The sequence below is a fragment of the Hydractinia symbiolongicarpus genome, chromosome 2, assembly GCF_029227915.1.
Source record: "Hydractinia symbiolongicarpus strain clone_291-10 chromosome 2, HSymV2.1, whole genome shotgun sequence".
In the NCBI taxonomy this organism is placed as follows: Eukaryota; Metazoa; Cnidaria; class Hydrozoa; order Anthoathecata; family Hydractiniidae; genus Hydractinia; species Hydractinia symbiolongicarpus.
In genome coordinates this window covers 25192779-25209827 of record NC_079876.1, presented here as the reverse complement: position 1 = coordinate 25209827, position 17049 = coordinate 25192779, and the positions used below count along the sequence as shown (strand labels likewise).

The following is a 17049-nucleotide window of genomic DNA, read 5'->3' as shown; positions in this document are numbered from 1 at the left end:
TTTTGAAAAGGGTCCACACGTATTATGTTTCTCTTTCTTACTCCTACAAAATACGAGGATCCTGGCGATAAGCTGTGTCCTTGAGCATAAGGGGAGTAGAGTTTTCCTTGATCTCCAATATAAAACCGAATGCCAGCAGCATCAGTGACATTGGGATTATACTGGGATTGATTTATAAAAAGAGTTAAACTCAATGCATTATCAGGACCCGGGCTGCTGACACTTAAGATATCTTCTTCTGTGCCATTTTGTGACAGACCAGAGTTAAACACATGGCAAGTGCCATACTTCCAATGCCAGAACTTGTGCCAAAAAGCTCCAGCCTCATTTGATAAACACTCTTTAAATTTCCATTGACAAGACACAACCATTTCGTCCAAACTTGTACCATATTCAAACAACTCGTCTTTATCAAGAAGTACAAGTGCATCAATGGATGAAGTGTACTTCTTCTTAAATTCAGTTTGTGTAAAAAATTCATCCTCTACTGTTAGGGATTCATTTACATAGTAATAATGTTCTGTGAAATTTCCATAATCATCGTATATTCTGTAGGAATATTGTGTACGATTTTGTACAACGATTTGAGTAGAGTTGGCTGACTTGCTATTTACTGTTTTATTATTTAGCAATGCCTCTAGACTCCCCAGTTTTTCCAATTTTATTGCATTTTCATTACAGAGGACAATAACAGGGAAATAAGTGGATGTTTCATCCTGAAGATAGATCTTTGTGCTTGTTGGTTTTCTTGAATACTGTTCCACTAGCGGTGTTATTTGGAAGTATAACCCTATATGACATGCGAGCAAGGTTAAAATCCAAAACACCTTTATTGGTATATTTTGTGTCAGTGTTATTTGACCAAATCCATGTGCTGTAGTATTCGACGCAAAATTTGCAAACAGTTGTTGGTAGTTTATTTCATCTTCATCATCTTCCGTTATTATTCTCTTTCCCTTCCATTTTCTTGTTCTCTTCTTTCATTGTGTAACAAATTTTGTGTTGGGCAAATCTTACGAAGTAAACTATTTGTTTCGTCTTCCCAATAGTGTTTCACTGTTTGAATGAGTTTCAATAGGTTAAATACTTGAATGCCTAAATGTTCGAAGTTGTATCTTTTTGACAGCAAAACAAATACAGATTATGTATCTAAGAATTTATGTGTATATTCGAAATAAAGAGAATGCATTTAAAGAGTGTGGAAGTACACATTTAATAATTCATTAAAAAAACTGCTATCCTATATGTAAGTGTTTTCAGGTATTTTGTCATGACGTTATTCTTCTAACTTTGTGTTTTTTTATGGATTTAGGCAACCATTAGATTTTAATAATTCATTAAAAACCTACAGTTCTGTGTATAAGAATTTTTAAGTATTTTCTCCTGATCTTATTCTTCTAACTTTGTTTTGTTTTGTTTTTTACGTATTTAAGCAACCAATAGATATAAAGTTCAGGTGTGTCTCTTTGTTTATACATGTTCATTATGTTGGTATGAAAAACAAATATTTGGAGACATCCCTAATAAATTTTAATAACTGCTTACACACTCAATAGAATTGTTATTTATCTTTGTTCCTAAGATACAACTTTTTGAAACAAAATTATACTCAAGTTGTCAATTATTTAAAAGTTTAAAACTCTTTCAATACAAAAACAGTGACTGTTTTTTGACAGATTGCTGTATGGTAAAGAAAAATGGTCAAACATTATTACAATTGCCTATTTATTTTTTGATAGTTTTTTCATCATCTTGAAAATACTAATATATAGGATAGTAGTTTTTTTTGCCCTCTTTTATCAAGATCTTTGTCTCGCAAATCAACATTTTCCACCTAGCCGGCATTTTCCCCCTATTAATATGAATTTCCTAACCTGTCGCCTTTTTAATTTTCGCACCTTTCGCGCCTTAGCACCAGACTTTGCTCTCAACCAATCAAAAACCTCATACTTTTCACGTGCTTAGCTATCTTGGCATGAGATTACTAGCCCGTCCTACTTGACTTTTTTTCTTATACTTCTTTTTCTGCAGTTTTTCAGTGAGGGAAGAAAAAAAAGTTAGGTAGACCCTAATTTCAATTTTCGGCAGTTAATAGAAGCCAATTTTGAATTTTTAAATTTTCCTGCATAATTTCGTTATTCCTTATAATTATGTGAAGTTAAATGTCACTTTAAAAATGGTAGAGGTAAAAACAACAAAATCGCAAGCATTGATCAGAAAACGAACTGTCATCTAAAAAAGGTCGTTCAGCGCCTGAAATGAAATTTTATACCAAATGCAATGTTATTCACATGTTTATGAGCTTTGAGAGCAAGCATATGAATACACCGCAATATGATACGATTATACAGTTTTACCTCAAGAAGTGCGCTTGTGTCGAGTTTTTCATTTTTTTTAGCAATCTCCTCTGAATCTTTCTGTCTTCAAAACATTTTCAACTGCGCTACTTTGTCAGCTGTGTTTGTTAAGCAATTTGTTTTTAACGCCGTGGACATTCTTTAAACGCATTTCTTTAAAGAAACTGTTACTGTTTTTTTCATGGTACATGTGAGCACAAGTCACAAATAAAGTAAAAAAGGGTTTGTTGAAAAAACCTGGTATTTACCATGAGGAATTTTTCATTTCGGTTGTACACCACGTGCTGCTCAACCAGTTCGCGCTATGCAGGTTGTTTATAAACCTTTTCTATTTCAAAAAAAAAAAGAAAAAGGAAAAATAAGGCTTTGAAGTAAAGAATATCGAATAAAAATGAAAGAAATAATAATAAGCAGAATTATTTATAAAACGCTGCAGCGCTTTTAATGTGCGAAAATACACGGTTTTAGAGCTGCTAAAGTAGGACAAAATACGAAAGCAGCGATTACATTATCATATTTTGTCTGACAGATTTACCTAATTCAACAAAATTTGATAGTGTAAACAGAAAAAATGGAAGCCTTTTTGTCGTCAAGTTTGTCAAGACAATGTGAAAAGTTGAAAAATTTCAACTCTTTACATTGTGTCTGAAGAGAATTAACCAACGAAGTAAAAGTTTCATTAAATATTAATGATTTGGAAATCCGTATGATTTCGAAATCACAAGAGAAAAGAAACATCTTTGATGAAATCAAAAAATGTCAAAAAAATGAATTTTTATTGAACTTTTAAAGTGGAGGAAGCTGTATGAAATGTAAAAAGTCCTGTGTACAAAGACAGGGATGAGAAAGCAAAGACTATTATCCGAATTTGCGACAAATTAGAATCCAAATTGTTACTTTTTTCTTTTCAGTAAAACAGCTATTACGAATTCTGGCAATAGCACGCCTTCTCATCTGATATAACTGTAAACGCAAGAATCTGATGTGAATAATTAATGAGAAAACTCTTAATACAAAATTTTGCTTTTTCAGTTTTAATCGTTACTATCGTCACTGCTTCAAAACCCTTGAAAACCTTCGCTCAGTCTGAAGATTTTAGTTTAACTTTTTAATTTTGATGATATTCTCCCAAATACACATAAAAAGGCCTGCATTATCAGGTTAAGGTTAAATCTAAAGAAATCGTTCTAATTTGTTTTTTACTGATGTTTTTTATATAGTGTAAGTTCTTTTTTATCAGCTTTTACAAGGAGAATATGATTTTTATCATTCTTAATCTTTCTGACGATAGATCGAAATTTTGAGATGGTCCCTAAGATAATCAGAATGAAACGCGTCACCTTTTTAAATTGCTTTGTCAATCTCTGTGTATAGGTCTCCAATCACTTCATTCCCTTACAATACACGTGTCTAAGAATGTGCTTATTGTTATATACATGCGAAAAGCATGTAAAGCTATCTACATTCTGGACATTTTCTTAAAAAACCTGATTGTATTTTCAGGGTATTGTGTTCCACTTTTTGAATGATGCTATTTCGTCTACATTGACAATGTAACATAGACAATACTTACAAGGAAGCAAAAGACTAAGATCATTCAAGTAAAACAACTATTACACATTTTTTTATGTGAATATTAAATGAATGCAACTGCAAATCATAGAAAAAGATTCCCGTACAAAATCTAATCGTTTTTATGTTGTTGTTTTTTTCACATGCTTAATTATGCTGTCTGTTTTTTGTGTGTTCACTTCTTTCTTCATGCAAAACCTTTGATTAATGAAGCATATAATTGGTATTAGTGGCTGTTAAAATTGATTAAATAAAAGCGAATTTAGCCTTGATAAGCCATTCGTCTTCGCGGGATGAGGAAATAAAGTGTATGTGCTCCGATGTAAAAAAAGAAGAAAAGAAATTCAATCATGGTGAAAACTGAATAACCTGAAAATAATCCCAATTGACCACCAATGTCAGCAAGAAGATTCACGATACCATAGACCTCTTCATCTTCCCAAACTTCAGTTTCCATAGTTTCATAGTAAAAAGTAACTTTTAAATAATCAATGTCTCCTTTTTGATCAGAAAATAGTTTATTGCTGTCCTTTTCTTCGTATTTAAGATTTCGGTATTTTTGCATGGAAATTTGTGTGCTATAAGAAATTTCGCTACACGGAGGAGTGCACTTAGTTATGCACTCAGCATTGGCAGTCGCAAAATTTATGTGAGGTTCGGTTGTGCACAATCGCTCCCTTTCGGACGTGCATGTTTTGTTTTCCGATACAGTTTTAGGCAAATAGTATTCAATACAACCACAATAATAAAGTTGTGTTTCCGCTAAACACAAATATTTGCAAAGTTCTTTGCTGTATTTTGTTAATACGTTTTGTGTGACTGGATTTTGTAGATTAGTCTTATGGTGCTTTTTGCAACTTTCATTTTTGAAAGGGTCCACACGTATTATGTTTCTCTTTTTTAACCCTACAAAATACGAGGATCCTGGTGACAAGCTGTGTCCTTGAGCATAAGGGGAGTACAGTTTTCCTTGATCTCCTATATAAAATCGAATGCCAGCGGCATCAGTGACATTGGGATTATACTGGGATTGATTTATAAAAAGAGTTAAACTCAATGCATTATCAGGACCCGAGCTGCTGACAGTTAAGATATCTTCTTCTGTACCATTTTGTGACAGACCAGAGTTAAACACATGGCAAGTGCCATATTTCCAATGCCAGAACTTGTGCCAAAATGCTCCAGCCTCATTTGATAAACACTCTTTAAATTTCCACCGACAAAATACAACCATTTCGTCCAAACTTGTACCATATTCAAACAACTCGTCTTTATCAAGAAGTACAAGTGCATCAATGGATGATTTGTACTTCTTCTTAAATTCAGTTTGTGTAAAAAATTCATCCTCTACTGTTAGGGATTCGTTTACATAGTAATAATGTTCTGTGAAATTTCCATAATCATCGTATATTCTGTAGGAATATTGTGTACGATTTTGTACAACGATTTGAGTAGAGTTGGCTGACTTGCTATTTACTGTTTTATTATTTAGCAATGCCTCTAGACTCCCCAGTTTTTTCAATTTTATTGCATTTTCATTACAGAGGACAATAACAGGGAAATAAGTGGATGCTTCATCCTGAAGATAGATCTTTGTGCTTGTTGGTTTTCTTGAATACTGTTCCACTAGCGGTGTTATTTGGAAGTATAACCCTATATGACATGCGAGCAAGGTTAAAATCCAAAACACCTTTATTGGTATATTTTGTGTCAGTGTTATTTGACCAAATCCATGTGCTGTAGTATTCGACGCAAAATTTGCAAACAGTTGTTGGTAGTTTATTTCATCTTCATCATCTTCCGTTGTGTATGATAATTCAACTTTATTATTTTCTTTCCCTTCCATTTTCTTGTTCTCTTCTTTCATTGTGTAACAAATTTTGTGTTGGGCAAATCTTACGAAGTAAACTATTTGTTTCGTCTTCCCAATAGTGTTTCACTGTTTGAATGAGTTTCAATAGGTTAAATACTTGAATGCCTAAATGTTCGAAGTTGTATCTTTTTGACAGCAAAACAAATACAGATTATGTATCTAAGAATTTATGTGTATATTCAAAATAAAGAGAATGCATTTAAAGAGTGTGGAAGTACACATTTAATAATTCATTAAAAAAACTGCTATCCTATATGTAAGTGTTTTCAGGTATTTTGTCATGACGTTATTCTTCTAACTTTGTGTTTTTTTATGGATTTAGGCAACCATTAGATTTTAATAATTCATTAAAAACCTACAGTTCTGTGTATAAGAATTTTTAAGTATTTTCTCCTGATCTTATTCTTCTAACTTTGTTTTGTTTTGTTTTTTACGTATTTAAGCAACCAATAGATATAAAGTTCAGGTGTATCTCTTTGTTTATACATGTTCATTATGTTGGTATGAAAAACAAATATTTGGAGACATCCCTAATAAATTTTAATAACTGCTTACACACTCAATAGAATTGTTATTTATCTTTGTTCCTAAGATACAACTTTTTGAAACAAAATTATACTCAAGTTGTCAATTATTTAAAAGTTTAAAACTCTTTCAATACAAAAACAGTGACTGTTTTTTGACAGATTGCTGTATGGTAAAGAAAAATAGTCAAACATTATTACAATTGCCTATTTATTTTTTGATAGTTTTTTCATCATCTTGAAAATACTAATATATAGGATAGTAGTTTTTTTTGCCCTCTTTTATCAAGATCTTTGTCTCGCAAATCAACATTTTCCACCTAGCCGGCAGTTTCCCCCTATTAATATGAATTTCCTAACCTGTCGCCTTTTTAATTTTCGCACCTTTCGCGCCTTAGCACCAGACTTTGCTCTCAACCAATCAAAAACCTCATACTTTTCACGTGCTTGGCTATCTTGGCATGAAATTTCTAGCCCGTCCTACTTGACTTTTTTTCTTATACTTCTTTTTCTGCAGTTTTTCAGTGAGGGAAGAAAAAAAAGTTAGGTAGACCCTAATTTCAATTTTCGGCAGTTAATAGAAGCCAATTTTGAATTTTTAAATTTTCCTGTATAATTTCGTTATTCCTTATAATTATGTGAAGTTAAATGTCACTTTAAAAATGGTAGAGGTAAAAACAACAAAATCGCAAGCATTGATCAGAAAACGAACTGTCATCTAAAAAAGGTCGTTCAGCGCCTGAAATGAAATTTTATACCAAATGCAATGTTATTCACATGTTTATGAGCTTTGAGAGCAAGCATATGAATACACCGCAATATGATACGATTATACAGTTTTACCTCAAGAAGTACGCTTGTGTCGAGTTTTTCATTTTTTTAGCAATCTCCCCTGAATCTTTCTGTCTTCAAAACATTTCAACTGCGCTACTTTGTCAGCTGTGTTTGTTAAGCAATTTGTTTTTAACGCCGTGGACATGCTTTAAACGCATTTCTTTAAAGAAACTGTTACTGTTTTTTTCATGGTACATGTGAGCACAAGTCACAAATAAAGTAAAAAAGGGTTTGTTGAAAAAACCTGGTATTTACCATGAGGAATTTTTCATTTCGGTTGTACACCACGTGCTGCTCAACCAGTTCGCGCTATGCAGGTTGTTTATAAACCTTTTCTATTTCAAAAAAAAAAAGAAAAAGGAAAAATAAGGCTTTGAAGTAAAGAATATCGAATAAAAATGAAAGAAATAATAATAAGCAGAATTATTTATAAAACGCTGCAGCGCTTTTAATGTGCGAAAATACACGGTTTTAGAGCTGCTAAAGTAGGACAAAATACGAAAGCAGCGATTACATTATCATATTTTGTCTGACAGATTTACCTAATTCAACAAAATTTGATAGTGTAAACAGAAAAAATGGAAGCCTTTTTGTCGTCAAGTTTGTCAAGACAATGTGAAAAGTTGAAAAATTTCAACTCTTTACATTGTGTCTGAAGAGAATTAACCAACGAAGTAAAAGTTTCATTAAATATTAATGATTTGGAAATCCGTATGATTTCGAAATCACAAGAGAAAAGAAACATCTTTGATGAAATCAAAAAATGTCAAAAAAATGAATTTTTATTGAACTTTTAAAGTGGAGGAAGCTGTATGAAATGTAAAAAGTCCTGTGTACAAAGACAGGGATGAGAAAGCAAAGACTATTATCCGAATTTGCGACAAATTAGAATCCAAATTGTTACTTTTTTCTTTTCAGTAAAACAGCTATTACGAATTCTGGCAATAGCACGCCTTCTCATCTGATATAACTGTAAACGCAAGAATCTGATGTGAATAATTAATGAGAAAACTCTTAATACAAAATTTTGCTTTTTCAGTTTTAATCGTTACTATCGTCACTGCTTCAAAACCCTTGAAAACCTTCGCTCAGTCTGAAGACTTTAGTTTAACTTTTTAATTTTGATGATATTCTCCCAAATACACATAAAAAGGCCTGCATTATCAGGTTAAGGTTAAATCTAAAGAAATCGTTCTAATTTGTTTTTTACTGATGTTTTTTACATAGTGTAAGTTCTTTTTTATCAGCTTTTACAAGGAGAATATGATTTTTATCATTCTTAATCTTTCTGACGATAGATCGAAATTTTGAGATGGTCTCTACAGTATAAAACGCGTCACCTTTTTAAATTACTTTGTCAATGTCTGTGTATAGGTCTTCAATCACTTCATCCCATTACAGTACACGTGTCTAAGGATGTGCTTATTAAAAAAAAAACTGATTGTATTTTTAGGGTGTTCTGTTCCACTTTTTGAATTATGCTATTTCGTCTACATTGACAATGTAACGTAGACAATACTTACAAGGAAGCAAAAGACTAAGATCATTCAAGTAAAACAACTATTACACATTTTTTTATGTGAATATTAAATGACTGCAACTACAAATCATAGAAAAAGATTCCCGTACAAAATCTAATCGTTTTTATGGTTTTTTGCACTTGCTTAATTATACTGTGTGTTTTTTGTCTCTTCACCCCTCTCTTCATGCAGAACCTACCTTTGATTAATCAAACCAATAATTGGTATTAGTGGCTGTTAAGATTGATTAAGTAATTGCGAATTTAGCCTTGATAAGCTATTCGTCTTCGAGGGATGATGAAATAAACTGTATGGGCTCCGATATAAAAAAAGAAGAAAAGAAATTCAATCATGGTGAAAACTGAATAACCTGAAAATAATCCCAATTGACCACCAATGTCTGCAAGAAGATTCACAATACCATAAACCTCTTCATCTTCCCAAACTTCAGTTTCCATAGTTTCATAGTAGAAAGTAACTTTTAAATAATCAATGTCTCCTTTTTGAACAGAAAATAGTTTATTACTGTCCACTTCTTCGTATTTAAGGTTTGGGTATTTTTGCATGGAAATTTGTGTGCTGTAAGAAATTTCGTTACATGGCGGAGTGCACTTTGTTATGCACTCAGCATTGGCAATCGTAAAATTTTCATGAGGCTTGGCTGTGCACAACCGCTGACTTTCGGACGTGCATGTTTCATTTTCCGATACAGTTTTAGGCAAATAATATTCAATACAACCACAATAATAAAGTTGTGTTTCTGCTAAACACAAGTATTTGCAAAGTTCTTTGCTGTATTTTGTTAATACATTTTGTGTGACTGGATTTTGTAAATTAGTTTTATGGTGCTTTTTGCAAGTATCATTTTGAAAAGGGTCCACACGTATTATGTTTCTCTTTCTTACTCCTACAAAATACGAGGATCCCGGCGACAAGCTGTGTCCTTGAGCATAAGGGGAGTAGAGTTTTCCTTGATCTCCAATATAAAACCGAATGCCAGCAGCATCAGTGACATTGGGATTATACTGGGATTGATTTATAAAAAGAGTTAAACTCAATGCATTATCAGGACCCGGGCTGCTGACACTTAAGATATCTTCTTCTGTGCCATTTTGTGACAGACCAGAGTTAAACACATGGCAAGTGCCATACTTCCAATGCCAGAACTTGTGCCAAAAGGCTCCAGCCTCATTTGATAAACACTCTTTAAATTTCCATTGACAAGACACAACCATTTCGTCCAAACTTGTACCATATTCAAACAACTCGTCTTTATCAAGAAGTACAAGTGCATCAATGGATGATTTGTACTTCTTCTTAAATTCAGTTTGTGTAAAAAATTCATCCTCTACTGTTAGGGAATCATTTACATAGTAATAATGTTCTGTGAAATTTCCATAATCATCGTATATTCTGTAGGAATATTGTGTACGATTTTGTACAACGATTTGAGTAGAGTTGGCTGACTTGCTATTTACTGTTTTATTATTTAGCAATGCCTCTAGACTCCCCAGTTTTTCCAATTTTATTGCATTTTCATTACAGAGAACAATAACAGGAAAATAAGTGGATGTTTCATCCTGAAGATAGATCTTTGTGCTTGTTGGTTTTCTTGAATACTGTTCCACTAATGGTGTGATTTGGAAGTATAACACTATATGACATGCGAGCAAGGTTAAAATCCAAAACACCTTTATTGGTATATTTTGTGTCAGTGTTATTTGACCAAATCCATGTGCTGTAGTATTCGATGCGAAATTTGCAAACAGTTGTTGGTAGTTTATTTCATCTTCATCATCTTCCGTTGTGTATGATAATTCAATTTTATTATTTTCTTTTCCTTCCATGTTGTTGTTCTCTTCTTTCATTGTGTAACAAATTTTGTGTTGGGCAAATCTTACGAAGTAAACTAGTTGTTTCGTCTTCCCAATAGTGTTTCACTGTTTGAATGAATTGCAATAGTTTAAATACTTGAATACTTGAATGTTCGAAGTTATATATTTTCGACAGCAAAACCAATAGAGATTATGTATTTATGTGTTATTGTAAATAAAGAAAATGAACGTGGAAGTACACATTTAATAATTCATTAAAAAGACTACTGCCCTATATACAAGTATTTAAAGTATTTTTCCATAACTTGATTTTTCTAAATGTGTAATTTCTACAATTGACATCAAATTTCTTGACACAATGTGAAAAGTTGAAAAATTTCAACTTTTTACATTGTGTCTGGAGAGAATTAACCAAAGAAGTAAAAGTTTCATTAAATATTAATGATTTGAAAATTCTCATGCTTTCATAAAAAGGATTTTTATTGAACTTTTGATTGGGTGAGAAGCTGTATGAAATGTAAAAAATCCTCTGTACAAAGACAGAGATGAGTAATCAAAGGCAGTTATCCGTATTTGCGACAAATTAGAATCAAAATTTTGTTTAGTAAAACAGCTATCAGGATTTCTCTCGTAAAAAACCATGTTAAAAAGTAGAAAAAAATTTTCCACATCTAGTACAAATGTAAGAATCTGATATGAATTATTAATGAGAAAACTATTCAGACAAAATATTTTTTGTTTTTTGGGGGCTTTTTTTAATCTTCATCGCTACTATCGTCGCTGCTTGAAAACTCCTCAAAACTTTCGGGCAGTCTGAAGGCTTTATTTTGATGATATTCTCCTAAATACATAACAAAACAAACAAACAGAAAACGAAAAAAACACCGTACTAACAGGTTAGGGTTAAAACAAAGTATAAACCCTACTTTTTATTTATATTCAAGTGTTTTTGTGTGACAACGATGTACGGAGGATTCTTTTCTAATGTTTATATACCTTGTAAAATTTTGTTATCTATTTATATCTCAGCAATCACAGTGTGTATGATAAAATGAATTGCAGCAATGGGGAGGAGATAGTTGCATGTGTCTTATTCATTGTTTTTTTAATTGTATTTTTCATATTTTCTTTAACGTCAATATCCTACGTCATCAACCCGTCCATTCCGAAACGGATTTGGGGACGCAGGTTTGGGAAATTTACCCAAATTGATTGCAGGTGGTCCCTAGTTACCTACGCAGTGAAAAGTCATTGACGTCAGCACCTCGTTTCCAGTTATTTGGCCTCAAAGTTTCAAGTGCACTGTAACGGATTCATTAATTTAATATAGGATATTGACGTTAAAGTAGCGTTATTGATGTCGCGCCGTAATGTCAGAAAATTTAACATATTAGACATGCATTTTTCGGTTACTTCAAAGAAAATTTCGGTAAGATCAAAGGAAAATGAACATATCCACTTTGCCTGTTACAGACACACAGAACTGGCGTATTATTATATAGATTTATATTGCTTGTCAGTGCTCCTATTACGAGCTCTCTCTAAAACACAATTGCGGAGATCATTTTTTCTTTTGTGATGAATGTAATACTAATCTATTTATATCTTTGCAATCACATTGAGCACATTGAAATAATTTGCTTCTGGTAATAGAGCAGTATAGCAGGTATCATTTCTAGGTGTTATTGGCATGTATTTCACAACCAAAAAATGTTAAAATTAAATGTATAGATGATAATTTTCTTTTTTTATCTTTGCTGCCAACAGGTGATCAAAGAAAATATGAAAAATACAATTAAAAAAACAATGAATAAAACACATGCAACTATCTCCTCCCCATTGCTGCAATTCATTTTATCATACACACTGTGATTGCTGAGATATAAATAGATAACAAAATTTTACAAGGTATATAAACATTAGAAAAGAATCCTCCGTACATGACGTCATCAAAAAACCTTGAAACCCTAATATCTCTGCAACCGTTTGTCAAAAGTACATGATCCTATACATTTTCTTGATCAGCGTTTCAAGATCTATACGTAACACAAGTTTTAAAAAAAACTTTTTACAGACTTGACTGGTCATTGCTGACGTCAGCAAAATTTTTAAAACCCTTATATCTCATTAACCGCTCATCAAAAGCACATGATCATAAACATTTTCTTGATCAGCAGTTCTAATTTATTTTTTGTGGATGCGTTGCTGACGTCATCAAAATTCAAATAACGCTTCTTTTTCAATTTTATCATGCCTCAATTTTTCCACGGGCTTTATCGACTAGTATAAATATAAAGCAGCATTACAGTGTGAAAAAAAAACAAGATGCAGGGGCTGCATAAACTATCTCGCATGTCAATGTCAATTACACATTCTCACTGCAACAATATGTATTTTAAATATATTAACGGGATCATTTCACACAACCTAAAAATTGATTTACAGCTCTTCCTGACGTGAGGAATTTGATGCATGAATATGGTACTTACTGACTTTTTATATTTATCTATTAGACACCTGCATGTGCAATATTTAGGTCCCACACCTCTAAGAGCCTTTAGTCATTTCTCGAAAGTAAAAATACTTAAAACTACCAATGGAATAGAAATTTGGGCTGTCATAATAATACGCTGTGTCTGTAACAATGTGTGTAACAGGCAAAGTGAATACACTTTTAGCAAGCAAAACATATCATTTTTATATTTACCTATTAGACACCTGCATGCGCAATATTTAGGTCCCATGCCTTTGGTCATTTCTTAAAACTACTACTTAAAAGTTCTTATGAAATCCTTATTCTTAGAGCTTGAAAGTTCAACACAACTTTTTTCGTTGAGAGGAAACATTTTGCAAAAAAAAAAAAAAAACTTAAAAACTTGTATTTCACATCAATAAATCATTTTGCCTTAATTCCCTAAATGATTAATATAAAAGCCACTGAATTCAAAATATTTTTACTCAAGGCGTAATAGCTCATTCTGATAAGGCGTCAGAACGTAAACCAAGAGGTTGAGGGTTCGAATCAAGGCATTTTTTCCAAAAAAAATTGTGTAATAAAAGCTCGATGATGACATTGTAATTTTCAGTTAGGAGTTAAAAACAAATACTATCCCCCCAGGCGAGATAGTAATAAATCGCGTAGGTGGAGTACGTACATAATCACTTCTAATTATATGTACGCGTTTTTTCCCGTGGGTACTATTTTCTTTATTAAATAGCCTGGTTATCTTTTATGTACTTTCTTCCCAGACCACCCTAAACAGTCCGAATTGCTCAATGTCTGCTTTGTTTCATTCTGCACAATTGTGTAAGGGAGCATTCAAATATTACGTAATAAAGTAGGGATAGGGGATCATCGAAATTGCTCACGCTTGATTACAAGGGAGGGGGAGAGCTCAAGGAGTTTAATGACACTAGTCGTTAGCCCGTGGAAAATCCACGGGTTTGTCCGTCCTTTTTATACCGCATTGCGTGCTTCTCGCTAATGCGCAGCTAAGCTACCATTTTGCGTGACAGACAGACAGACAGACAGACAGACAGACAGACAGACAGACAGACATATATGGGTATTATAATATAGATAAGCAAATCAAAAAAAATTACCAGCATATTTTATCATGAGTGTGCAAAACATCAACTATCTAAAGTGTTTGTATTCGCCATATTCTATATCTTGTATGTTTTGTTTTTTTGAAGGGGGGGGGGGGGGCAGGGTTAAGTAGACGATGATGTAATTTTAAGAGGGGGGTCAACCAAATGATTGCGACTGATTACATGGTGGAAGGGGGAGTAGAAAATAGACAAAAAATTGATTACTTAATATGTGAACGCCCCTAAGTTTGTTAGTACTACAACTAACAACCTTAACGAAAAACGAAAAACAACGCACAAAAGATTCTGTCAGAAAACCTGGACTTGCTTACACTAGTAAATATATAAACTTTTATTTTACAATAAATGACAGAAGATTTAAACTTATGGATGTCGTAAGAATCAAATTATAACCAGCGGGTTATTTACCGGAAAATACGCACAAACAAGTACACAAAGGTCAAAGTAGCTATTTTCGTATTTTTAGTTTGAATGTTGGTAGTTTTATCATTTTGTGTTACGATGACACAATAAATCAATACACAGCATTGAATTTGGCAGAGGAGAAATATTTCTTGCATCCCGAGTCCTTCAAAACATTAGCTGAAACATTAGGTTTGTTCTTTTTACTTTCTTTTTTTTATGCTCACGACCAAAATAGATTTTTTTTGTCAAATTGTTTTAATTTGTTATTTTATTTACTTGTAATTCCTTTAACCCTTTTACAGCTAAAAAGTTGTACATCACTCTTTTTAAAAAAAACTTTTTTACAAGTTTTGCACTGTGAGGCTTTACATTTAGTCAGGCAGCCCTGAAACACTTGAACTTGCACAGAATTCAGTCTATTTTGCAAGCAAACTGAGCCGGAGTGCCTTCAAAAGTAACTAGATTTTGAGATTTAGTCTTTTAAAAATGGTAACCCAGCTGTGTGTCACTAGTATTGGAAGAATTAATTGTCCTCCTAGATCTATTTAACAGATTGTAATTAAACATTTTAAAGAAAATACACAAAACCATTAAACATTTTTGCTATGACTCACAAAAGTTTAAAAGTTAATTTGTACCCCAACTGAGGACAATGCCAGGAAATTAAATTTATTGTAAGGACAACATTATGGTTTTTAGGAGCCAGTTATTTAATTTGATTTGAGTAAGCATTTGAAAACAAATTACAGCAAGAAGTTATATGTTCCAGATAAAAAGATAAATTACCATTCAAATGTGTCTGACATTTCATTAAGTTTTTCCAAAAAATGGTTTGCTCAAAATCAGTGTCACATGAGGGAATTGAATTTTTTTAATTGTTTGGTCATCCTGGTTTTAGTTAATGGACTCTATTTGTGTTCTAGAAAAAAAACCTTTGTGAATAGATCTCCTTTGCTTTGGATTTTTACATTTTATTTTTCCATTTACATTTTTAGGTACAGCAAGTGAAAGGAGGTATGCATTCAATAAATAGCCTTGTGGTTTTGTTATTTTCTTGGGGTTTTTTTATTTTGTAAACCAATTTTTGCAGAAGTTGTCTACAGGGTTTTCAATCCTAAGAACTTCTAGATGCTTTTGATTTTTGAAAAAGCTCCTAAAAACTACTCAAATTGTTAGATTTAAAATCACAATTCTCGAAAATATTTTTACTTCCGTTGGAAAAATATCAAAATCTCCTTAAATCTCTAATTTTTTTGGAAGATATTATGTTCTTCTAAAAAGGGCATAATATAAAGCTATAAGGGTATAAATTCCTCAAATCTCCAATTTTACCTTGAGTGCGCCCGGTCTATTTCAGTGAGTGTATCCAAAAAAAGAAGCTTAGTTTCCATTGGGACCCCTACTTGCTCCTTATTAATATAGTACCAATAGCAACCAAAGATGACGTCATTTCAAATCTTACCTTGCTCTTTTTAGACCGTGGTTATTTGCTTATATCACTGAAAAAGAATATTGTCTTGCTAAAAAGGTGAGCACCTTGTAAACCACGGGAACATACACTTTTTATTATTGTTGTTTGATCAAAAATTTTACAAAAAGTTCGCTGTTTTTTTTTGTTTTGTTTTTTAATAACAATTGTTAAATTTTGTATATAGATTGAAATATTAGGCCTTGTTCTTGACACCATTTTTTCTTTGCTCTTTCAGTCAAACAACAAATTTAACTTACCAATAAACACGTACTTCTCAAGAATTCATGTAAAACCTTACACAAATTGACAAAATTCGTAAAACCGCTGGTCGTAGGATTTAGAAGCTCTGATGCACTGGGTTGACTTGGTTACGTAACTCGGATAAGGAAGAATGGCATGTGAAAAAAATACGAAAATACAGTGTTGATGATTTCAATGTAATATATAGTTAGGAATATATCAGATAAAAATGAAGGATATTGTTCAAGCTTTTGTAGTGGTATACAAGTACTTTCGTATATTGTTGACAAGTTGTGAGATATCTCAAAGGCTAGTAAAGTTGCCCTTTCTTTTAATTTTAATAGATTTTTTTGCTAATTTAAAATTCTTTAAATTGTTTCTATTGTATATTTTTGTGAAATGTTTCGTTAAATATTTCTCTTTGTTTTTTCCTTTTTTTGTTCTTGCCAATAATCTATGCAATCTTTCTGCCACATGACAAAATAGATTTTTATGTCTTTTGCTTTTAAGTTGCACTGTGTGTAAATTTTGTGTCAAATGCTTAGCAATATTTACCCACCCTAAACACGTGGGTAACATAAAAATCCTTTACCAGAAACGAAACTTTCTGTTATAACAACAACCGCTATTACTCTTTTCATTCAAACAGTTACATTTATTAAAAAATGTCAGAGAAATTTCGATTGGATAACAAAGTAGCTATTGTATATGGTGGTTCATATGGGATAGGTAAAGGAATTAGTTGCGCATTCTCAGATGCTGGTGCAACGGTTGTTATTGTATCGAGAGATAAGGAGAAAGGTATT

The 17049-nt window shown here is 32.3% G+C and overlaps 2 protein-coding genes across 3 annotated transcripts in view; one reads left to right on the top strand and one right to left on the bottom strand.

The window, feature by feature from the left end:
* LOC130630334 (RB1-inducible coiled-coil protein 1-like) overlaps positions 1-16674 on the top strand; it is a 43346-nt gene extending 26672 nt beyond the window's left edge. For both annotated transcript variants that reach the window (XM_057443799.1, XM_057443800.1), the window contains exons 22-25: positions 14594-14721; positions 15528-15546; positions 16009-16060; positions 16239-16674. In XM_057443799.1, coding sequence (XP_057299782.1) covers positions 14594-14721; positions 15528-15546; positions 16009-16060; positions 16239-16310 — 271 coding nt within the window. In that variant the 3' untranslated portion in view covers positions 16311-16674. The remainder of the gene's footprint in view (positions 1-14593; positions 14722-15527; positions 15547-16008; positions 16061-16238) is intronic.
* Positions 8788-10618, bottom strand: LOC130630336 (degenerin mec-4-like). Its single transcript, XM_057443803.1, has one exon. It carries the CDS (start codon positions 10546-10548, stop codon positions 8944-8946), a length of 1605 nt encoding a protein of 534 aa, XP_057299786.1. The 5' UTR covers positions 10549-10618; the 3' UTR covers positions 8788-8943.
* Positions 16675-17049: the final 375 nt, after the last annotated feature.